The 24,274-nt window shown below is 43.3% G+C and overlaps 1 protein-coding gene across 2 annotated transcripts in view; it reads left to right on the forward strand.

The window, feature by feature from the left end:
- Nucleotides 1-24,274, forward strand: part of CEP290 (centrosomal protein 290) — a 361,160-nt gene that overhangs the window by 318,727 nt on the left and 18,159 nt on the right. The window contains exons 47-50 of one of the 2 annotated variants that reach the window (XM_069764386.1): nucleotides 5,257-5,379; nucleotides 9,958-10,130; nucleotides 13,124-13,265; nucleotides 18,367-18,440. In XM_069764386.1, coding sequence (XP_069620487.1) covers nucleotides 5,257-5,379; nucleotides 9,958-10,130; nucleotides 13,124-13,265; nucleotides 18,367-18,440 — 512 coding nt within the window. Of the gene's footprint in view, nucleotides 1-5,256; nucleotides 5,380-9,957; nucleotides 10,131-13,095; nucleotides 13,266-18,366; nucleotides 18,441-24,274 lie in introns of those variants that run through there. The other variant, XM_069764388.1, reaches the window with a different exon arrangement.

The following is a 24,274-nucleotide window of genomic DNA, read 5'->3' on the forward strand; positions in this document are numbered from 1 at the left end:
AGCAACGTTTTTTTTAGGCAGTTGCACCTGAAAAAGCACTAAAAAAAACCTCCAACAAGAATGACCAAATTCACAGCAATGTTCTATCTTTTGTAACTTCTTTTAACCCGCTTCAAGCTTTGAAAGCCATTTAGTGGCTGAAAGGAGTGACCCATCCATGCTTCTGGCGGCTTCAGCTTTGAAGTCACCGCCATCATATCTTACAGAGTCATGGCCAAAAGTATTGACACCCCTGCAATTCTGTCAGATAATACTCATTTTCTTCCTGAAAATGATTGCAAACACATTATTTGGTATTATTATCTTCATTTAATTTCTCTTAAATGAAAAAACACAAAAAGAATTGTCCTAAAGCCAAATTGGATATACAGGTCCTTTTCAAAAAATTAGCATATAGTGTTAAATTTCATTATTTACCATAATGTAATGATTACAATTAAACTTTCATATATTATAGATTCATTATCCACCAACTGAAATTTGTCAGGTCTTTTATTGTTTTAATACTGATGATTTTGGCATACAACTCCTGATAACCCAAAAAACCTGTCTCAATAAATTAGCATATTTCACCCATCCAATCAAATAAAAGTGTTTTTTAATAACAAACAAAAAAACCAACAAATAATAATGTTCAGTTATGCACTCAATACTTGGTCGGGAATCCTTTGGCAGAAATGACTGCTTCAATGCGGCGTGGCATGGAGGCAATCAGCCTGTGACACTGCTGAGATGTTATGGAGGCCCAGGATGCTTCAATAGCGGCCTTAAGCTCATCCAGAGTGTTGGGTCTTGCGTCTCTCAACTTTCTCTTCACAATATCCCACAGATTCTCTATGGGGTTCAGGTCAGGAGAGTTGGCAGGCCAATTGAGCACAGTAATACCATGGTCAGTAAACCATTTACCAGTGGTTTTGGCACTGTGAGCAGGTGCCAGGTCGTGCTGAAAAATGAAATCTTCATCTCCATAAAGCATTTCAGCCGATGGAAGCATGAAGTGCTCCAAAATCTCCTGATAGCTAGCTGCATTGACCCTGCCCTTGATGAAACACAGTGGACCAACACCAGCAGCTGACATGGCACCCCACACCATCACTGACTGTGGGTACTTGACACTGGACTTCAGGCATTTTGGCATTTCCTTCTCCCCAGTCTTCCTCCAGACTCTGGCACCTTGATTTCCGAATGACATGCAAAATTTGCTTTCATCAGAAAAAAGTACTTGGGACCACTTAGCAACAGTCCAGTGCTGCTTCTCTGTAGCTCAAAAGTGGCTTTACCTGGGGAATGCGGCACCTGTAGCCCATTTCCTGCACACGCCTGTGCACGGTGGCTCTGGATGTTTCCACACCAGACTCAGTCCACTGCTTCCTCAGGTTCCCCAAGGTCTGGAATCGGTCCTTCTCCACAATCTTCCTCAGGGTCCGGTCTCCTCTTCTCGTTCAGCATTTTCTGCCACATTGTTTCCTTCCAACAGACTTACCATTGAGGTGCCTTGATACAGCACTCTGGGAACAGCCTATTTGTTGAGAAATTTCTTTCTGGGTCTTACCCTCTTGCTTGAGGGTGTCAATGATGGCCTTCTTGACATCTGTCAGGTCGCTAGTCTTACCCATGATGGGGGTTTTGAGTAATGAACCAGGCAGGGAGTTTATAAAAGCCTCAGGTATCTTTTGCATGTGTTTAGAGTTAATTAGTTGATTCAGAAGATTAGGGTAATAGGTCGTTTAGAGAACCTTTTCTTGATATGCTAATTTATTGAGACAGGTTTTTTGGGTTATCAGGAGTTGTATGCCAAAATCATCAGTATTAAAACAATAAAAGACCTGACAAATTTCAGTTGGTGGATAATGAATCTATAATATATGAAAGTTTAATTGTAATCATTACATTATGGTAAATAATGAAATTTAACACTATATGCTAATTTTTTTTTCCACACCAAACATAAAAAAGGGGGTGGACAAAAGTATTGGCACCGTTCGAAAAATCATGTGTTGCTTCTGTAATTTGTGTAATTAACAGCACCTGTAACTTACCTGTGGCACCTAACAGGTGTTGGCAATAACTAAATCACACTTGCAGCCAGTTGACATGGATTAAAGTTGACTCAACCTCTGTCCTGTGTCCTTGTGTGTACCACATTGAGCATGGAGAAAAGAAAGAAGACCAAAGAACTGTCTGAGGACTTGAGAAACCAAATTGTGAGGAAGCATGAGCAATCTCAAGGCTACAAGTCCATCTCCAAAGACCTGAATGTTCCTGTGTCTACCGTGCGCAGTGTCATTAAGAAGTTTAACCCCTTACTGACATCGGACGGTATAGTACGTCCGATGTCAGCTCCCGCTTTGATGCAGGGCTCCGCGGTGAGCCCGCATCAAAGCCGGGACATGTCAGCTGTTTTGAACAGCTGACATGTGCCCGCAATAGCGGCGGGTGAAATCGTGATTCACCCGCCGCTATTAACTAGTTAAATGCCGCTGTCAAACGCAGACAGCGGCATTTAACTACCGCATCCGGCCGGGCGGCCAGAAATGACATCATCGCCGACCCCCGTCAAATGATCGGGGGTCGGCGATGCTTCTCCATTGTAACCATAGAGGTCCTTGAGACCTCTATGGTTACTGATCGCCGGTAGCTGTGAGCGGCACCCTGTGGTCGGCGCTCACAGCACACCTGATTTTCTACTACATAGCAGCGAACAGCAGATCGCTGCTATGTAGCAGAGGCGATCGTGCTGTGCCTGCTTCTAGCCTCCCATGGAGGCTATTGAAGCATGGCAAAAGTTAAAAAAAAAAAAAAAAAAAAAAGTGAAAAAAATAAAAAATATATAAAAGTTTAAATCACCCCCCTTTCGCCCCAATCAAAATAAATCAATAAAAAAAAATCTAATCTACACATATTTGGTATCGCCACGTTCAGAATCGCCCGATCTATCAATAAAAAAAAAGCATTAACCTTATCGCTAGACGGCGTAACGAGAAAAAAAATCGAAACGCCAGAATTACGTTTTTTTGGGTCGCCGCAACATTGCATTAAAATGCAATAACGGGCGATCAAAAGCACGAATCTGCACCGAATTGGAATCATTAAAAACGTCATCTCGGCACGCAAAAAATAAGCCCTCAACCGACCCCAGATCATGAAAAATGGAGACGCTACGAGTATCGGAAAATGGCGCAATTTTTTTTTTTTTTAGCAAAGTTTGGAATTTTTTTTCACCACTTACGTAAAAAATAACCTAGTCATGTTAGGTGTCTATGAACTCGTAATGACCTGGAGAATCATAATGGCAGGTCAGTTTTAGCATTTAGTGAACCTAGAAAAAAAGCCAAGCAAAAAACAAGTGTGGGATTGCACTTTTTTTGCAATTTCACCGCACTTGGATTTTTTTTCCCGTTTTCTAGTACACGACATGGTAAAACCAATGATGTCGTTCAAAAGTACAACTCGTCCTGCAAAAAATAAGCCCTCACATGGCCAAATTGACGGAAAAATAAAAAAGTTATGGCTCTGGGAAGGAGGGGAGTGAAAAACGAACATGGAAAAACGAAAAATCCCACGGTCATGAAGGGGTTAAAGCCCATGGCACTGTGGCTAACCTCCCTAGATGTGGACGGAAAAGAAAAATTGACAAGAGATTTCAACGCAAGATTGTGTGGATGTTGGATAAAGAACCTCGGCTAACATCCAAACAAGTTCAAGCTGCCCTGCAGTCCCAGGGTACAACAGTGTCAACCCGTACTATCCGTCGGCATCTAAATGAAAAGGGGCTGTATGGTAGGAGACCCAGGAAGACCCCACTTCTTACCCCGAGACATTTAAAAGCCAGGCTGGAGTTTGCCTAAACTTACCTGAAAAAGCCTAAAACGTTTTGGAAGAATGTTCTGTGGTCAGATGAGACAAAAGTAGAGCTTTTTGGGCAAAGGCATCAACATAGAGTTTACAGGAGAGAAAAAAGAGGCATTCAAAGAAAAGCACACGCTCCCTACAGTCAAACATGGCGGAGGTTCCCTGATGTTTTGGGGTTGCTTTGCTGCCTCTGGCACTGGACTGCTTGACCGTGTGCATGGCATTATGAAGTCTGAAGACTACCAACAAGTTTTGCAGCATAATGTAGGGCCCAGTGTGAGAAAGCTGGGTCTCCCTCAGAGGTCATGGGTCTTCCAGAAGGACAATGACGCAAAACACACTTCAAAAAGCACTAGAAAATGGTTTGAGAGAAAGCACTGGAGACTTCTAAGGTGGCCAGCAATGAGTCCAGACCTGAATCCCATAGAACACCTGTGGAGAGATCTAAAAATGGCAGTTTGGAGAAGGCACCCTTCAAATATCAGGGACCTGGAGAAGTTTGCCAAAGAAGAATGGTCTAAAATTCCAGCAGAGCATTGTAAGAAACTCATTGATGGTTACCGGAAGCGGTTGGTCGCAGTTATTTTGGCTAAAGGTTGTGCAACCAAGTATTAGGCTGAGGGTGCCAATACTTTTGTCTGGCCCATTTCTGGAGTTTTGTGTGAAATGATCAATGTTTTGCTTTTTGCTTCATTCTCATTTGTGTTTTTTCATTTAAGACAAATTAAATGAAGATAATAATAACAAAGAATTTGTGTTTGCAGTCATTTTCAGGAAGAAACTGAGTATTATCTGACAGAATTGCAGGGGTGTCAATACTTTTGGCCATGACTGTATATATGAAAAATGTTTTTAAAAAAATCCAGTAGGACATCAGATAAGATTCGCTGTTGGAATTTTCCAGAAGCGTTTTCTGCTCAAAAATAGATCACTGTCTAAAAGATGCCATGTGCATATACCCAATAACGGATACCCATTTATCCTGTAAGTGCTGATTGCACAAATGAAGCAAGTAGAGAAATTGTGCAGGGGAAACGTAGTATTAGCTGGCGGCCATTCTTATGGACGACTGTCCTCGTAACTCGAGTGCTGGTGTTACTCTAGTGTCGCACCCCAGGGCCACCGATACACATCTGTATCCCTAATGGGGGTGGAGAAAAGCTCTTCCTCCCAGATAAAGCAGGAAGACTTATTTGAATAATTGGTTATTAACAAGCTTTTCCCACAAACTACAGAGTCCTTGTCATATGGCCTGGGACACGCAATGATAATATTCTTCTCTTCATTGTGAAGTAAAACTCTGCATTATTCTCGCCTCGCTTCTGTTCACAGCTACATTAATACAAGTCTGCGTGTTGTAAGAGATCGGTACTTCATAATCATTTTTCTTTATTGCCCACCTAGTCAGAACTTGAAAAGCTGCAGCTGCATGTGGGTGGACAGCTAAGTATGAGATATGAAGCAAAGACAAAAGGCCTGGAGAAAGTAATTGCTGAAAATGAGAGACTTCGGAAAGAACTCAAGTCGGTAAGAAAAGAATATCCATGATCGGCATCACTTTAGAAGCACCGCCATCATGTATGATTAAACCAATCAGACAGTGTGCAGTGTAAACATCGTTTTCCAGGATCCCATGACGGCTAACTCTGCCGGCGCTGATTGGATGTAATTGCTGGATTATTATATTCTTCCACACTTTCCCTGTTCGTAATGGGAAAATGGTTTCTTTCTCAGATGATCTGCGCATTTCCACTCCTGGGAAACCTTTTAGTCTATAACCTCCTTTTTTACAAATGTAATTGTACAAAAATGTGTGTTGCTTTTTTGTATGCAAAAATTTTTTCTTTTTCCTGTGGTGCTGATTCGATGGCGAACGTGAAGGAGAACATAGCGTTAGTAGAAAGGAAAAAAGTCAATTATTTTTACTCTGTAACTGATCACCATAAAGTTACATATCTTTTCCTATTATTCTTTTTATTTTTATCAGTACGATGTTTGTTTTGTCTTCTTTCATATGAAGCTCTACTGTAGTGATGATATGACAAAGGTTGACAGCCATTCTCCTGGGCAATGGCTGGGATCAAAGAAGGCTCTGATCCTGGCTGTATAACCCTGAAACTGCTGCCGGGCACATAATGCATCTCATACATTGGGATTTCTAAAGTCACAATATTATTTCAGTGTCCTACTTGGCTGAGCATCTGATTTCTCGGATACTGTTATTGCACATACCATACAGAATATACATGTATGGCCAACTTTAATGTGCAAGTTCACCTTCACAGTATGTGTACATAAGTCGTATGAGCTGCAGAAAGAGCAGTGACAAAAAATGCTGCAAATTGGCCACACATTTGAAAGATTTGAAAATCTACTACATACAGTGGGAACGGAAAGTATTCAGACCCCTTTAAATTTTTCACTCTTTGTTTAATTGCAGCCATTTGGTAAATTCAAAAAAGTTTTTTTTTTTCTCATTAATGTCCACTCTGCACCCCAGCTTGTCTGAAAAAAACAGAAATGTAGTAATTTTTGCAAATTTATTAAAAAAGAAAAACTGAAGTATCACATGGTCATAAGTATTCAGACCCTTTGCTCAGTATTGAGTAGAAGCACCTTTTGAGCTTGTACAGCCATGAGTCTTCTTAGGAATGATGCAACAAGTTTTTTACACCTGAATTTGGGGATCCTCTGCCATGCTTACTTGCAGATCCTCCTTAATTCCAATAGGTTGGATGGTGAACATTGGTAGACAGCCATTTTCTGGTCTCTCCAGAGATACTCAATTGGGTTTAGGTCAGGGCTCTGGCTGGGCCAGTCAAGAATGGTCACAGAGTTGTTCTGAAGCCACTCCTTTGTTATTTTAGCTGTGTGCTTACGGTCATTGTCTTGTTGGAAGGTGAACCTTTGGTCAAGTCTGAGGTCCAGAGCATTCTGGAAGAGGTTTTCATCCAGGATATCTCTGTATTTGACCACATTCATGTTTCCTTCAATGACAACCAGTCGCCCTGTCCCTGCAACTGAAAAACACCCCCATAGCAAGATGTGCCACCACAATGTTTCACTGTTAGGATTGTATTGGGCAGGTGATGAGCAGTGCCTGGTTTTCTCCACACATACCATTTACAATTATCACCAAAAAGGTCTATCTTCGTCTCATCAGACCAGAGAATCTTATGTCTCATAGTCTGGGAGTCTTGCATGTGTTTTTTTAGCAAACTCTATGCGTGCTTTCATATGTCTTGCACCGAGAAGAGGATTCCATCGGGCCTGACTGGTGGAGGGCTGCAGTGATAGTTGACTTTGTGGAACTTTCTCCCATCTCCCTGCTGCATCTCTGGAACTCAGCCACAGTGATCTTGGGGTTCTTCTTTACCTCTCTCACCAAGGCTCTTCTGCCACGATAGCTCAGTTTGGGACCACCAGAAGTCTTCCTAGACCTGGCTGTCCAGTCAAACTTCTTCTATTTAAGTATTATGGAGGACACTGTGCTCTTAGGAACCTTGAGTACTGCAGAAATTCTGTTGTAACCTTGGCCATATCTGTGCCTTGCCACAATTCTGTCTCTGAGCTTCTTGGCCAGTTCCTTTGACCTCATGATTTTCATTTGGTCACACATGCACTGTGAGCTGTGAGGTCTTATATAGACAGGTGTGTACCTTTCCAAATCAAGTCCTATCAGTTGAATTAAACACAGCTGGACTCCAATGAAGGAGTAGAACCTTCTCAAGGAGGATCACAAGGAAATGGACAACATGTGACTTAAATATGAGTGTCTGAGCAAAGGGTCTGAATTCTTATCACCATGCGATATTTCAGTTTTTCTTTTTTATTAAATTTGCAAAAATGTCTACATTTTTGTTTTTTTCAGTCAAGATAGGGTGCAGAGTGTACAGTAATGTGGAAAAAATGAACTTTTTTTCATTTACCAAATGGCTGCAATGAAAGAGTGAAAAATTTAAAGGGGTCTGACTACTTCCCGTACCCACTGTATTTATAGGAGTAACCTGACTCTGCTTGCTTCTGCCTCGGGTGGTGAGTGGGGTTATGAGGTCACCAATACATATCAGCCGGCTTATCAGCGCAAGAAGCAGGTGTCACAGAATGTTAGAGTTGGAAGGGACCACCAGTGCCATTGTGTCCAATTCCCTGCTCAATGCAGGAGTCACTCAACCATCTCAGGCAGATGTCTGTTCAGCCTCTGCTTGAAGACTTCCATTGATGGAAAACTCACCACCTCTTGTGGCAGCCTGTTACACTCATTGATCACCCTCACTGTCAAAAAGTTTTTTCTAATATCTAGTTTGTGTCTTCTCCCTTTCAGTTTAATTCCTTGGCTTCTCGTGTTTCCGTGTGTAAATGAGAATAAGGATGATCCCTCTACACTGTGACAACCCTTCAGATATTTGTAGACCGCTATTAAGTCTCCTCTGAGTCTTCTTTTTTGGAATCTAAACATTCCCAGATCCTTTAACTGTTGCTCGTAGGACATACTTTACATGAACCTATCCTACTCTAATAGGACCAGTGCAGGATGCCTGCCACTTACTAATGCAAACTGGCAGATATCTGTAGAAATGATGTCACCAGCCCCGCTCAGCGCAGGATTGAGCAGGCCTACTCCTTTAGTCCTGAGAATGGGAGGTCTGAGGAGCCTCAGAAGCTTGAAATGATGAGGAGAAGAGGTGTGTGTCTGTGTGAGATTGTTCTCTTCTACAAGGAGTGTGTAGTATGCAGTTTTTTGTATGACCCTGATAACACAATAGGAAAAAGTGAAAATTTGCAGCTTGTTTCACTAAGAATGAATGCTGAGAACGGTTTATAAAAAAAAACAAAATTAATAATAAAATGCACCACCAACTAAGATTTGAGTCTTTAGGCTTCTCTGCATAATTATTCTGGGAAAGGCCTTAAATGTTATCGCCAAATAAAAAGACCCTTATCTCTGGAGCTGTATGGTAGATTCAAAAAAAAGTATTGAATACTCAGGAGAGCAGAAAGGAAAAAAACTAAGAGTGACACCTGGCCACTTTTGGCCTGATGACAGGTTTTCTTTAAATTGACCCTGTTAACGCTGAAAATGGTATCTGATCTGCATGCAGGATGTCATAGAGCAGGACAAGCTGATCTGATTGATATACATTTGTGTGGGAAAGTTTTCACTAACTTAATTTTATTCATTGAAATCCCAGAATTTGCGTACAGTGGGCGGTCGTATTCAGTGATTGACATTCTTCCCCTGCATGACTGCATGCAGAGATAGCTATCAATCACGCAGCAGGAATCCTAAACATGCAAACACCAGGGACTTAAATGAAGACATTTACAAGTTATACTAAATCTTTTCCACCAAGCCTATATATCAGTCTCCTTTTCTATACCATGCTGTTTGCAGATCCAACTGCATGCACAGGTTCCCTTAAAACCTTGCAACTATTCTGTTAGTCCTGGCTTATTCATAATATAGTTTTTCTCAAATTATTTCTTTAAAGTTTTCCACTATTTTTTTTTTTATGATTGGCCCATCTTTAGGATAGTCCAGCAATAGCTAATCGGTTTCGGTACTACACCCGGCACCAATTGAATAAGGGGTGGATCTGCAGTACCCACCCGCGGCCACTATAGATATGATGGAGCTGCCACGTTCAGGTAGCATCCGAGAACATCTGACTGGTTCCTGTAACAGCGGTCGCACTCCCACCGATCAGATACTAAGAAGTGTCAACCTGTTGCCTGCTCTAATGGCCAATATAAGGGAGAAATGTTTGGAGATTTATTTTTTAGTGTGGATGGTTAATTTAATAAAAATTTAAAAAAAGCTGCTTGAAATGAGTGTTAAAAAAATGTTTATAAAAAAAAAACTTGATTTGAATGTTAGAATTTTCAGATAATATATTCCCTCTAAATAGAGTTTCTCCAATTGTAATGTGATAACCATTGCTCCAGGGAAGCAAAAGAAAATCTTCAGCAGTGAGCGTTCTCATTGGCTGGCCCTATTTGTGACCAGTTCTATTTCTAATGAGGTGCATATCACCGGTAACTATGTGGTCCTAGCCTTGGAGGACACACATTGTAAGCTGTTTTGTTGTTGCTTCGTACATGCAGGAAACTGACACTTCAGAAAAATTGAGAATTTCAAAACGGAACTTGGAGGTTGTAAATGAAAAATTGTCAGCAAACTTGGAAGAAACCCGAAATAAACTAAGTGTCGCCGAAAGCAGAGGACCACAACTGGAAGGAGCAGATGGCAAAGCCTGGAAATCTGTAGTTGTAAGCAAGTAAGTGTAGTTGTCTTCTCAATCTTTATCTAAAATTTTCTTTTCATGTGAAGGTGTTCTTAAGAGAATCCTCTAATAATAAAGGGATTGTGACACTAGTTACTTCTCACGGCCAAGCCATGAGTCAGAATGGTCAAGGAGTCGAAGGTCAGAAGCCTGGAGGGTATGTCATAAACAGAGACAAAAGCGGGGTCAGGTAATGTTCTGAGGTCAGAGTACCAGGAGGATAACGGATCAGAGCTGAAGGGATTAAACAGACGATTGTCAAAACGAAGTCCAAGGTCAGGCAACAACAGATCAAGCTTACAGAACTCAAGGCACAGGGAGCACAAACCTCATAAGCTGAGTGTACGTCTGGCAGACACAGCTCAGTTAGGCCGGTTTCACACGTCAGTGGCTCTGGTACATGAGGTGACAGTTTCCTCACGTACCGGAGACACTGACTCACGTAGACACATTGGAATCAATGTGCCTCTGCACATGTCAGCGTGTTTTCACGGACCGTGTGTCCGTGTGCAAATCACGGAGACATGTCAGTGTTCGTGGGAGCGCACGGATTACACGGACCCATTAAAGTCAATGGGTGCGTGTAAAACACGTACCGTACACTGACGCTGTCCGTGTGCAGTCTGTGTGCCGTGCAGGAGACAGCGCTACAGTAAGTGCTGTCCCCCCAGCCTGGTGCTGAAGCCGCCATTCATATCTTCTCTGCAGCAGCGTTTGCTGGATAGAAGATATGAAAAATCCTTTTTTTTTTTTTGTGTTTAAAATAAAGATCCCTGTCCCCACCCCCTGTGCGCCCCCCCGCTGTTACTAAAATACTCACCCGACTCCCTCGAAGCGTCCTCTCCGCGCCTCACCTTCTCCTGTATGAGCGGTCACGTAGTGCCGCCGATTACAGTCATGAATATGCGGCTCCACCTCCCATAGCTCACTCCACAAGGCTGGAAAGTCAGATGTTTCCATATAGCAAATCTATAAGGCTGCAACATGGTCTTTTTTTGTGTGTGTTTGGGTGTTTTTGTGTATGTCACAGGGTGTTTAAAGGCATTAGGATATTGATGTTTGTATTGTGGTAATAACCATTGGAGGTCCTCTCATGCTCTGTAACCCAACAGATGCAAGGGAGAGTTACCATCCTATTATTCTGTAGGTTTCCTGTTTTTGATAGGGGGATCCCCTCTCTTCATGGTGCTGTTATGGGTTCCAAAAAATCCTGTTACTGGTAAATAACTAACTACGTCTTTTGTATAAAAAACATATTGGGCATATGTGTTAGGTGAAATGCAAAAAACATAGAACTGTCCTTCTGCAAAGACTAAAAAGGTTGTGCATTATATGTTGATGGCTGTGTATTACACAGAGGTCTGCCCACGTTTGTTACCCTGTTAAATTCTGCTGTCAGTCTCTTACCGCACAGTATTTAAAATGCCCGCGCGTCATTAGCTCTCCCCATTGGCACACACATCTTGTGATCGCGGGTCGCCAATAGGTTGTTATATAGCCGGGGGTCATCTGATGACCGCTGTGCCTGTTACTCCGGATCTCCTTTTTCTGGTGTATGCAGCGTTGCTGCGTCATTGCTGCATATAGCACAAGCAATCGGACAATCACATCTTCAAGCTCCCTAAGCGGGATAACAAAATCAGCAAAAAGTTTAAAAAAAAATAAGTTTTATAAAATATTTAAAAAAAATGAAAGTTCAAGCCACCCTCCCCCATTGAAAATAAAGATATACAAAAAATACACATATGTGGTATTGCCGCATCCATAAAAGTCTGATATATCAAAATATAAAAACAATTGACTCAATTGGTAAACAGAAAAAATTCAAGAAAATTCACCACAAATCCACAAAAAATGCTATAATAAGCAATCAAAAAAGTCACGTCTGTCCCAACATGGTACTAATAAAAACATCTTCTCACCCTGCAAAAACTATGTGACGGGTCTAGGAAAAAAATGACGACACAACTTCAGCTTTTTTTTTTTTTTTTTTTTTTGCAAACTTCAAATTTTTTTTACTTCTAAAATAATGTCAAAAAAAAAAAAAAAACTGGACGTGTTTGGTATCACATATAATCATATTGATGAGGAGAATCATTTTTACTACGAAATGTACACCATAAAAACAATTCCCAACAAAGTAATGTCAGAATTGTGTTTTTGTTTTTTCACAATTTCACTGCTCTTGGCATTGCTTTCTCGTTGTCCAGTACAATACGTGGTAAAATGAATGGTATCATTCAGAAGAACAACTTATCCAGCAAAAAACAAGCCTGCTTATGTCTGAGGATAGAAAAATCAGAGTTATGGCTCTGGGAAGAAGGGGAACACAAAAACACAAATGAAAAAACGAAAATGGGCTGCGGAGTAAAAGGGTTAATGTTATTTTCAGGAATCACCAGCTTTTTATTAATAAACCCATGAAATAGCTGTTCTGTTATATAAATATGAACACTATAGCCGGCTCTAGCGCTTTAATAAAATAGGGAGGTTCTATACCAGAGATACTTGAAGGCATTCATCCTTTGTGTGCACCAAACACAAAAGGGAAATGAAACCTCAGGAAAGCATTGTGTAACGTACCGCTGGGTAACACAGGTACGCATTACAGTTCAAGATGCTAGACGTAATCTGAAGGTGGCATAATTTCTTCTGTAGGAATGGCTTTAACAGCCAGTGAATTCAGACCAGATACAATTAATAACCCTTGAAGCTCAAGGATTTTACAAAAGCTCCAATTGTTCTGCTTTGTGAGGAATAGATATGTCTCCATTGAAGCCCGTTGCACATAAGAGCTATATTTCCATACATTCTTCGCAGGAGATTAAATGCTTCGGAGTACCGTCACAGACTTTGAATAAAACTTGAGTATTAGATGCACACCTTCTTTTTCTTTAGTTTGATCTCATGCATTTTCTTACTTTGTCATTGACACTTTATTTTTTAACAAAATAACCAGATAAAAGCCTCCTTTTTAAACCTGTCAGATTGTATGAAACGAAGATGAAGGAGATGGAAGCCGAGCTTCTAAAGAGAAACGACAGCATTGTTGATCTAAAAAGGCTATTGAAAGAAGCAACCGAGCGTGAACAGAAAACCGAACAAACAATTCAGCACCTAAGAGATGAAGTAAGTAACTGAGGATCTGGATAAAATAAGTGAAACCATCTTAGTGCTGCATCATATACCTGGTTTGGCTTGAATTGGCATCATTTCTGTATTACTGAAAACATATAAGACAACTAGATGGTGGCCCGATTCTAACGCATCGAGTATTCTAGAATATGCATGTCCACGTAGTATATTGCACAGCCACGTAGTATATTGCCCAGTCACGTAGTATATTGCCCAGCCACGTAGTGTATTGCCCAGCCACGTAGTGTATTGCACAGTGACGTAGTATATTGCACAGCGACGTAGTATATAGCACAGAGCCACGTAGTATACAGCACAGACACGTAGTATACTGCCCAGTCACGTAGTATATTGCACAGTCACGTATGTAACAGGTTAAAAAGACTTAAAATAAAAAATAAACATATACTCACCCTCCGAAGGCCCTTTGTAGTCCTGGCGCCTGTGTGCAGTGCACTTCGGCAGCTTCCGGTCCCAGGGTTGGTATGAGCGCAGGACCTGTGATGACGTCACGGTCACATGACCGTGACGTCATGGAAGGTCCTTCTCGCATAGCATCCTTCGCACCAGAACCTGCCGCTTGCACTGCCGAGGACAGCGCTACATCAGAGGGTGAGAATAACCTGCATACGCAGCATCAATAGTAAAAAGTTGGTCACACAGGGTTAATAGCTGCGTTAATGGAGTGAATTACACCGCGGCATAACGCAGTCCATTAACGCTGCCATTAACCCTGTGTGAGGGCTGACTGGAGGGGAGTATGGAGCGGGCACTGACTGCGGGGAGCAAGGAGCGGCCATATTGCTGCCGGACTGTGCCCGTTGCCGATTGGTCGTGGGCGTTTTGCCACGACCATTCAGCGACTTGAATTCCCATGACAGACAGAGGCCGCGACCAATTAATATCCGTGACAGACAGACGGAAGTGACCCTTAGACAATTATATAGTAGATATTTTGAAGAGTTTTGTTTAACGATTCATTAGGTTTTGTGACAGCAGATGCATTGCTACATGTAATGTGTCAAAATCGGCCCTAACAAACCGATGAATTTATATTTGTGGGGAGACATTTCACTTCCAACCAACTTACTGTAATTTTGCATGCAGTGACTGGTACACTTATAACACAAATGTGTAAAGGGAGGCTTTAAAGGGGAGGTCGTGTACTAGTTTCATCTCCGATATGGTTTCCTCAAATGGACTCTGGTAGCAGCATTTAGCAATCTAGGTGTTATCCACGTAAACCAGTGCCCCCGTCTCCCTGATAGCTGGCTGTAGTAGAATCTTGCTGTCTCCCCGATAACTGGCTGCAGCAGAATCTTCCCTGATAGCTGGTTGCAGCACAATCTTCCCCTTTCCCTCTGATACCTGGCTACAAAAAAATCTTCCCCTTCTCCCCAATAGCTGGCTGCAGCAGAATCTTCCCCGCCTCCCCGATAGCTGGCTGCAGCGAAATCTTCCCCGTCTCCTCGATAGCTGGGTGCAGCGGAATCTTCCCCGCCTCCCCGATAGCTGGCTGCAGCAAAATCTTCCCCGTCTCCTCGATAGCTGGCTGCAGCAGAATCTTCATCCATCTCCCCGATAGCTGGCTGCAGCGGAATCTTCCCCCATCTCCCAGATAGCTGGCTGCAACGAAATATTCCCCGTCTCCCCGATAGCTGGCTGCAGCAAAATCTTCCCCGTCTCCTCGATAGCTGGCTGCAGCAGAATCTTCATCCATCTCCCCGATAGCTGGCTGCAGCGGAATCTTCCCCCATCTCCCAGATAGCTGGCTGCAACGAAATATTCCCCGCCTCCCCAATAGCTGGCTGCAGCGGAATCTTCCCCCATCTCCCCTATAGCTGGCTGCAGCGGAATCTTCCCCATCTCCCCGATAGCTGGCTGCAGCGGAATCTTCCCCATCTCCCCGATAGCTGGCTGTAGCGGAATCTTCCCCCATCTCCCCTATAGCTGGCTGCAGCGGAATCTTCCCCGTCTCCCCTATAGCTGGCTGCAGCGGAATCTTCCCCGCCTCCCCAATAGCTGGCTGCAGCGGAATCTTCCCCCATCTCCCCTATAGCTGGCTGCAGCGGAATCTTCCCCATCTCCCCAATAGCTGGCTGCAGCGGAATCTATCCCATCTCCCCGATAGCTGGCTGCAGCGGAATCTTCCCCGCCTCCCCAATAGCTGGCTGCAGCGGAATCTTCCCCCGATGGGTGGCTCCAGCTTAATCTTCCCCGTCTCCCCGATAGCTGGCTACAGCGGAATCTTCCCCTTTTCCTGCAATAGCTGGCTCCAGTTTATATGAATAAAGTCATCTAATCACTTATACTGCACAAGGAACGGCGTAAAGATTAAATAAAACAAACTCTTCACCTGCTTTTTATTTAGTTTCATCCTTCCTCCCAAAGATCACAGTAAGGCTTGGCGCACATTTATCCTGTGCTCTGCGCTGAGCGCTTACACCGGGTTTCTGTGTAAATCTCTGAAATACGCAATTCAGACAGAACCCCCACGTGTTTGCCATCACAGCCCGCCTAATTTACAGGTGATGAGCTGCACACTACAATGTACTGTCACTACAATGGCAGTTTGCAATTTTCAAAAGGCAACATCCACTGCTGCTTGTTTTTGAAAAACTCCCATGGAGTCAAAATCGTTACTACAACTGTAGATAAATTCCCAAAAGGGTTTAAGTTCCAAAATGGGGTCAACTGAGAGGGATTCTGCTCTTCTAGCACTTCGGACTCCATATACAGAGCCCCTCAAACTCTTCTAGGAAATTCTGGCTCCAGGATGCCTCCTGTATAACACTACTGCTTAGCCATACGGCACGACTTGGGAGGGATGGAGCACTATTTGCCAATGGCGCTCCATCTCTCCTGAGTCTCTCCGTATGGCTAAGCAGTACTGTACAGCAGTTGGGGTATTTCTACATTCATCAAAAATTGTGGGACATATTTTGGTGCCATTTTTAACCATTTCCCAGTGTGAAAATGTAAAATCTGCGACTAAAACAAAATTTTGTTGGTAAAAACATTTTTGTTTTCTTCATTGCCCAATGGTATAAAATTCTGTGACACACCTATGGTGTCAATATGATCACTGCACCTCTAGATGACTTCATTGAGAGGTGAAGTTTGTAAAATGGGGTTACTTATGGGGGTTGTGCTGTTCTGATACCCCAAGAGCTCTGCCAATGTGACATGGCACCCTTAAACCAGTACAGCAAAATCTGAACTCCAATATGGCACTTCTTCCCTTCTGAGCTTTGCACTGTGTCTCAAAAGTAGTTTCCGACCACATATGGGGTATCGGCGTACTCGGGAGCAATTTCACAACAAATTTTGGGGTCAATTTTCTCCTGCTATCCTTCTGAAAATAAAAAAAAATGGGGCTAAAATAACATTTTTGTGGGAACATTTTTTTATTTTCACTGCTTTACGTTGTGAAGCAGCTGGGATTTCTAGGTTATCACCACACATCTAGATGCATTCCTTGAGGGGTCTAGCTTCCAAAATGGTGTCACTTGTCGGGGTTTTCAGCTGTTTAGGCACATCAGGGACTCTGGAAAGTCTGCATTCAAAAACGTTGCTTCTTTTCTGAGACCTGCCTTGAGCCTAAACAGTATTTTACCACCACATATAGGGTATCTCAGGAGAAGTAGCACAACAAATTCTATGGTGCAATTTCTCCTGTTACCCTTGTAAAAATGCTAAATTTGGGTTTTAAAAAAAAAAAACTTGGGAAAATGTGATTTTTTTTTTTCTTTTTTTTTAGCATTTTCAAGGTTTAAGGTTATAAAATTCTGTGAAGCACCTGGTGTTTGGTTCAAGGTATTCAGTATACATCTAGATAAATCTAAGAAACATCAAAATTAGAGCACAGAAGTAAAAAGCCATAAAATTACATAATTTTTATTTGAACAAATGTTTTAAAACAGTTTTTTAAAAAGTATAGTCATTGGTACAAAATGGGGATACAAATATGCAAAAAAAACACCAAATGAAGGCAACGGATTGTTAATAATTTTATGGAAAATAGAAAAATTATGTTTTAAATATTGTTATTTAACAAAAAGGCAATAGGGGCCTGTTGTGCAAAGAGTGAAAGGGGAGCCCAAAGGAAAAAAAAGTTATATTTGTATATCCCTAGCATATGCCTTGATTTAACATGTTTACCAAAAAGTATGTATATATATATGAATGAAGGATTCCTACAAAAAAACTGCAAAAAGTAGTAAAAAGGTTCTTTCAGGCAAGTGTGTGAACTTTGCCTTTAAGAGGATTGCTAGCTTTGGGAGAATTTAAATAAGTAAGACCAAGTGAACTAGTAACACATAGAGAATTTGGCGATATGTCACCTAAATCATTCAGATGTAAGTATCAAGTATTAAGGAAACATGTTGGGACATTACCTTTAAGAGGTGGCGGCACCCCGACGCGCGTTTCGCGTGTAGCTTTGTCTCAGGGAAAGTGCGCAGGCGGGGTTATAAGGGGCTCAATATTCAGAGGACTGCTAGATCTGCGCAGAGAAATCCGCTGCTTGCTTTCATTGTGATAAATCACTGGAATCAGGGTCTCTGGTCATAAATTATGCTGCGCATACAGGGTTGTAAAAAAAGACTGGTGACCAATATCCTTTAAATAAATTAGTTGTATTCTTTTCCAAATATTTTTTTATTTTTTATTAACATTTAATAAGTAACAAAAGCATAGTCATACCTAGTACCGTAAGTGGATTTATGTAATAATGGTGAGGTATAGGGGAAAGGGGGTGATGGGAGGGGAACAAGGGTATAGAAAGTAATTAGAGAACTCTATTCAGAAACAAATGTTATTAAACAATACTGAGTAGCAAGTCAAGAGTCAAAATTACAATTATCGATGTCCTATTCCAGACAGGAAAATTAATTACGCTCATCTCAAAAGTCAGGAAAGTGTAATAACTTAAATAGTGGGTAACAAAGAAAACAAAAAGAAAGAAAATAACCAGTCCTGATGTACTTATTCCTATCGTAGGGATTCAGGAACATATTTCAGAATTAGTTTTATTCTAAGGCAACTTGGCTTCAGTATACTGCTTAGTAATTATTTAACATTTTTCTTGACCAAGGTTGACGTCCTTAAGCATTTCCCTGAAGATGCCAAGACGGATCAAGGGCTTTCCAGAGAATTTCAGATACTTCGGTAATTATAGACAAAACATAATAGTTTTAAAGTTGTGGGTTTTTTTTTACCTTGTTCAAAGCACTTGCTCTAAGGAATTCTACTTATTGTCTCTGAACAGTTTTACTTCTGTCTGGCTGTCCCTTGTAGCCTTCATTAAACGGATAGAAGTTCTACGGTACCATATTGTATACATTGTAAGGCCGGCTTCACACTCAGTGTATGAAAATACGGTCCGTTTTTTACGGCCGTAATACGCTGAAAAGTCCCCAAAATAGTGGTCCGTAGCTCCTCCGTAGGCAGGGTGTTTCAGCGTTTTTTGCGCATGGCATCCTCCGTATGTAATCCGTATGTCATCCGTACTGCGTGTTTTTATCGCAGGCTTGCAAAACCGACATACGGCTATACAAGGGATCCATGTGTTAAAAAAAAAAAAAATATATGCTGTGTATATATATATATATATATATATATATATATATATATATATATATATATATCAGTAGACGCATATATGAATATATATTAATATTTCATCCAGCGCGATATAGCAGAAAGCCGGTAATTCAATTACCGGCTTTTGCTATCTCCTTCCTAAACCCGACATGATATGAGACATGGTTTACATACAGTAAACCATCTCATATCCCCATTTTTTTTGCATATTCCACACTAGAGTTGAGCGACCTTGACCTTTTTAGAGTCGAGCCGGGTTTCGCGAAACCCGACTATCTCAAAAGTCGGGTCGAGTGAAATCGGCCGATTATGACGTAAAGTCGGGATCGACCGAAACACGAAACCCAATGCAAGTCAATGGGGCAGCATAGTCGGCAGTGAGTGGGGGCCAGGAAAACACCTAGAGTGCCCATTTTAATGTCAAAACCATCCATTCTTCTTAATGAAGCTTGTCAAGCGTAATTTACCTTATAATAATTGGAAGGCATTTGAAATTGGGGGTCATTTGGCTAAAGTTGTGGTGGGTAGGGCTGGTTCAAGTAATTAGTGGGCCCAGGAAATCTGGACCACGTCACGGCAGTGGAGCAGGGAGAGGTAAGTATTTCAACTTTGCAAGTGCTGTGAACCTGAGCAAGCAGGGGGGGCCCACTCGTTGGCATTGGCACTGGCACAGGGCCCCTCAAAGTACAGCGGTGTGTTTGCACGGCGGGGGCGCCTCCCACCGGCAGCAACACTTTTGCGTACTATGAGAGGCCCTGTGCCAGTGACGTCGCCAACTAGTATTCCTCCCCCCACCTGATGAAGGAACCTGCACTTTCATCTGCACCTTCCTCTTTGTCCCCGTGTAAGGTGGTATGGTATGCGGGAAGAGCAACCTGACTTTCAGCAGGGTCACAATGTTGTTGTGTAGCGTGCACGGAGAATGTTGCGTTATGGGTCAATGTACCAGCAGACTCATCTATCACTGGCTGGGCAATGGGCAGGATGAGGAGGAAACACAGATATAGGCCCAAAGAATAAAGTTGCCTAAATGCAGTTCAAAATTGGTAACACAGGAATAACCAGGGGGCATTGCAGTGGAGGACAACTGGAATGAGAGGCTGACACAGAGAGTAGGCCCAAATCAGTAAGTAGTCGAAATGCAGTTCAAAATTGGCAACCGTAGTAAACAGGCGGCACAGCTTTGTTCAGTGGAGGAGAACAGCAAGGAGTGGCAGACACCGATAGTAGGCCCCAACCCAACTAGTAGGCCAAATGCAGTCTAACATTAACAACTACTTAACGAGCGCCTGAAAACGGAATTTCAGGACAGGAAACCAGGAGAACAGCAAGGAGCGGCAGACACTGTTAGTAGGCCCCAAACCAACTAGTACGCCAAATGCAGTTGTTCCATTTAACCACAATTTAACGAGAGCCTGAAGATAGAAGCTCAGGAAAGGCAACCTGGAGAACACCTTGGAGTGGAACACACCATCTCTCTCCACCCCATAGCCAATTTGGAGGCCTAATGCAGCGTAGTTTCCAACAACTACTAAACGAGAGCATTAAGATCGAAGCTCTGGAAAGGCAACCTGGAGAACACCTTGGAGTGTAACACACCATCTCTCTCCACCCGATACCCATTTTGTAGGCCTAATGCAGTGTAGTTTTCTACAACTACTGAACGAGAGTCGGAAGACCGAAGCAATGGCAAGGAAACCTGGGGAACACCTTGGAGTGTAACACACCATCTCTCTCCACCCGATACCCATTTTGTAGGCCTAATGCAGTGTAGTTTTCTACAACTACTAAACGAGAGTCGGAAGACCGAAGCAATGGCAAGGAAACCTGGGGAACACCTTGGAGTGTAACACACCATCTCTCTCCACCCAATACCCATTTTGTAGGCCTAATGCAGTGTAGTTTTCTACAACTACTAAACGAGAGTCGGAAGACCGAAGCAATGGCAAGGAAACCTGGGGAACACCTTGGAGTGTAACACACCCTCTCTCTACACCACGGAAGGGCTGATTCTTAGGAAGGAAGGCTGTCGGAAAGAAGCAGGGCGCGTCCGAGGGTGATTATATTCTTATTAGGTATATACTCACCCTCGGACGCGCCCTGCTTCTTTATTTGTAATGAATGTTTATTTGCAATGTGGTTTTGACTTGCTCTATTTTTTTGGTAAATAATGATTTTATTATTTTCATTGTTTTGCATCTTCTTGGCAATAATATAAAGAAGACGCGACAGGACAACACTCGGTGGATGCCATATCTGTGTTTTAAATTGAAAAAAACTTTCAGTTAACTACTTGCAGGAGAAAGTTATTGTAGCTGGTGGCCATTTTTAGTACTGTACCAGATTTTTGGTGTATGTGTTTGTTTTTAATGTTAAAATGTCTGCATTTGATATCTCTCCAGTATTTTCTTTTTTATAAGCAAAATACTTATTTTTATATTTTCTGATGTTGGTCCAAGGGGTACACGGGCAGCAGTAGACAGGTCAGTGGAGGCCTAGTGGAAGGAGGGACCGCAGACAGGCTTTGAAGGCCTAACATAATAAATTGGGCTGGCTGTAGGCAATTTAAAATTGGTTCCAGGGGAACACGGGCAGCAGTGGCCTGGTCAGTGTAGTAGTAGTGGAAAGAACGGGCCGCAGACAGGCTTCGAAGGCCTAACATAACAAAAATTGGGATGTAGGCAATTTACAATTGGTTCCAGGGGAACACGGGCAGCAGTAGACAGGTCAGTGGAGGCCTAGTGGAAGGAGTGACCGCAGACAGGCTTCGAAGGCCTAACATAAGACAAATGTCAATACAATGGTATTGACAGTGCCAGGCATTGAAGGATGTCAGCGCATAGACTAAACATTGGTGGAGCTGTGAGATAAAATTTTGCAAGTGGTAGAGCACTGTTTGACTTGGGGGGGGGGGGGGGGGGGTACTGTCTTGTGGCCGGCGGTACAGGCCCAGGGCCCCTCATATTACAACGGTGTGTCTGACGTTGGGTGCACACCACCACCGCCAGACACTTTATTGTACTATGAGGGACCTAGTGGCAGTGCCGTCGACCAAAAGCGGGCACACCCACCTCTTCAGACAAACAGTACTCTCACGGGTGCTGGCGCCAAGTGGCGATACCACGGCCCCGTGTGGGGACTTTGGCCATTTAGGGAGGTGTTAACATGTCGGATGCTGGACAATCAGGTGCTGCAAATTACGAGATTGGAAAAGTCGTTCAGAATAGTCCACAGGCAAGACCTTTACATAGGAAAGCTAGGTGTCAGCCGGGCAAGGTGGGGCAAAAGATTTAGAAATCCAGTTGTGGTTCATTTTAATGAAGGTTAGATCATCTACATTTTGGGTAGCCAGACGAGTCCTTTTTTCTGTTAGTATTGAACCTGCAGCACTGAATACTCTTTCTGATAGGACACTAGCTGCCGGGCAAGCAAGCTCCTGCAATGCATATTCTGCCAATTCTGGCCAGGTGTCTAATTTTGATGCCCAGTAATCAAATGGGAATGACGGTTGAGGGAGAACGTCGATAAGGGATGAAAAATAGTTAGTAACCATACTGGACAAATGTTGTCTCCTGTCACTTTGAATTGATGCTGCAGTACCTGTCCTGTCTGCGGTCATAGCAAAATCACTCCACAACCTGGTCAGAAAACCCCTCTGGCCAACGCCACTTCTGATTTCTGCCCCTCTAACACCTCTGGTCTGCTGGCCCCTGCAGCTCGTGTTAGAACGATCACGGGCGCTGTGTGCAGGGAATGCCAGAACCAAACGGTCAATAAGAGTTGATTGTTTGGTTGCTAATATTAGTTCCAAGTTCTCATGTGGCATTATATTTTGCAATTTGCCTTTATAGCGAGGATCAAGGAGGCAGGCCAACCAGTAATCGTCATCGTTCATCATTTTTGTTATGCGTGTGTCCCTTTTGAGGATACGTAAGGCATAATCCGCCATGTGGCCCAAAGTTCCAGTTCTCAAATCTGTGGTTGTGCTTGGTTGAGGGGCAGTTTCAGGCAAATCCACGTCACTTGTGTCCCTCCAAAAACCAGAACCTGGCCTTGCCGCGCCAACAATTTCCACTGGCCCTGGAAAAGCTTCCTCATTAAAAATATAATCATCCCCATCATCCTCCTCCTGTTCGCCCGCTACCTCGTCCTGTACACTGCCCTGGCCAGACAATGGCTGACTGTCATCAAGGCTTTCCTCTTCCTCAGCTGCAGACGCCTGATCCTTTATGTGCGTCAAACTTTGCATCAGCAGACGCATTAGGGGGATGCTCATGATTATGGCGTTGTCTGCACTAACCAGCTGTGTGCATTCCTCAAAACACTGAAGGACTTGACACATGTCTTGAATCTTCGACCACTGCACACCTGACAACTCCATGTCTGCCATCCTACTGCCTTCCCGTGTATGTGTATCCTCCCACAAAAACATAACAGCCCGCCTCTGTTCACACAGTCTCTGAAGCATGTGCAGTGTTGAGTTCCACCTTGTTGCAACGTCTATGATTAGGCGATGCTGGGGAAGGTTCAAAGAACGCTGATAGGTCTGCATACGGCTGGAGTGTACGGGCGAACGGCGGATATGTGAGCAAAGTCCACGCACTTTGAGGAGCAGGTCGGATAACCCCAGATAACTTTTTAGGAAGCACTGCACCACCAGGTTTAAGGTGTGAGCCAGGCAAGGAATGTGTTTCAGTTGGGAAAGGGAGATGGCAGCCATGAAATTCCTTCCGTTATCACTCACTACCTTGCCTGCCTCAAGATCTACAGTGCCCAGCCACGACTGCGTTTCTTTCTGCAAGAACTCGGACAGAACTTCAGCGGTGTGTCTGTTGTCGCCCAAACACTTCATAGCCAATACAGCCTTCTGACGTTTGCCAGTAGCTGCCCCATAATGGGAGACCTGGTGTGCAACAGTGGCAGCTGCGGATGGAGTGGTTGTGCGACTGCGGTCTGTGGACGAGGTCTCGCTTCTGCAGGAGGACGAGGAGGAGGAGGAGGGGGTGCGAACGGCTACAGCCAACTGTTTCCTAGACCGTGGGCTAGGCAGAACTGTCCCAAACTTGCTGTCCCCTGTGGACCCTGCATCCACCACATTTACCCAGTGTGCCGTGATGGACACGTAACGTCCCTGGCCATGCCTACTGGTCCATGCATCTGTTGTCAGGTGCACCTTTGTGCTCACAGATTGCCTGAGTGCATGGACGATGCGCTCTTTAACATGCTGGTGGAGGGCTGGGATGGCTTTTCTGGAAAAAAGTGTCGACTGGGTAGCTCGTAGCGTGTACAGCGTAGTCCATCAGGGCTTTGAAAGCTTCGCTTTCAACTAACCGGTAGGGCATCATCTCTAACGAGATTAGTCTAGCTATGTGGGCGTTCAAACCATGTGTACGCGGATG

The sequence above is a fragment of the Ranitomeya imitator genome, chromosome 4 (assembly GCF_032444005.1).
Source record: "Ranitomeya imitator isolate aRanImi1 chromosome 4, aRanImi1.pri, whole genome shotgun sequence".
Classification (NCBI taxonomy): domain Eukaryota; kingdom Metazoa; phylum Chordata; class Amphibia; order Anura; family Dendrobatidae; genus Ranitomeya; species Ranitomeya imitator.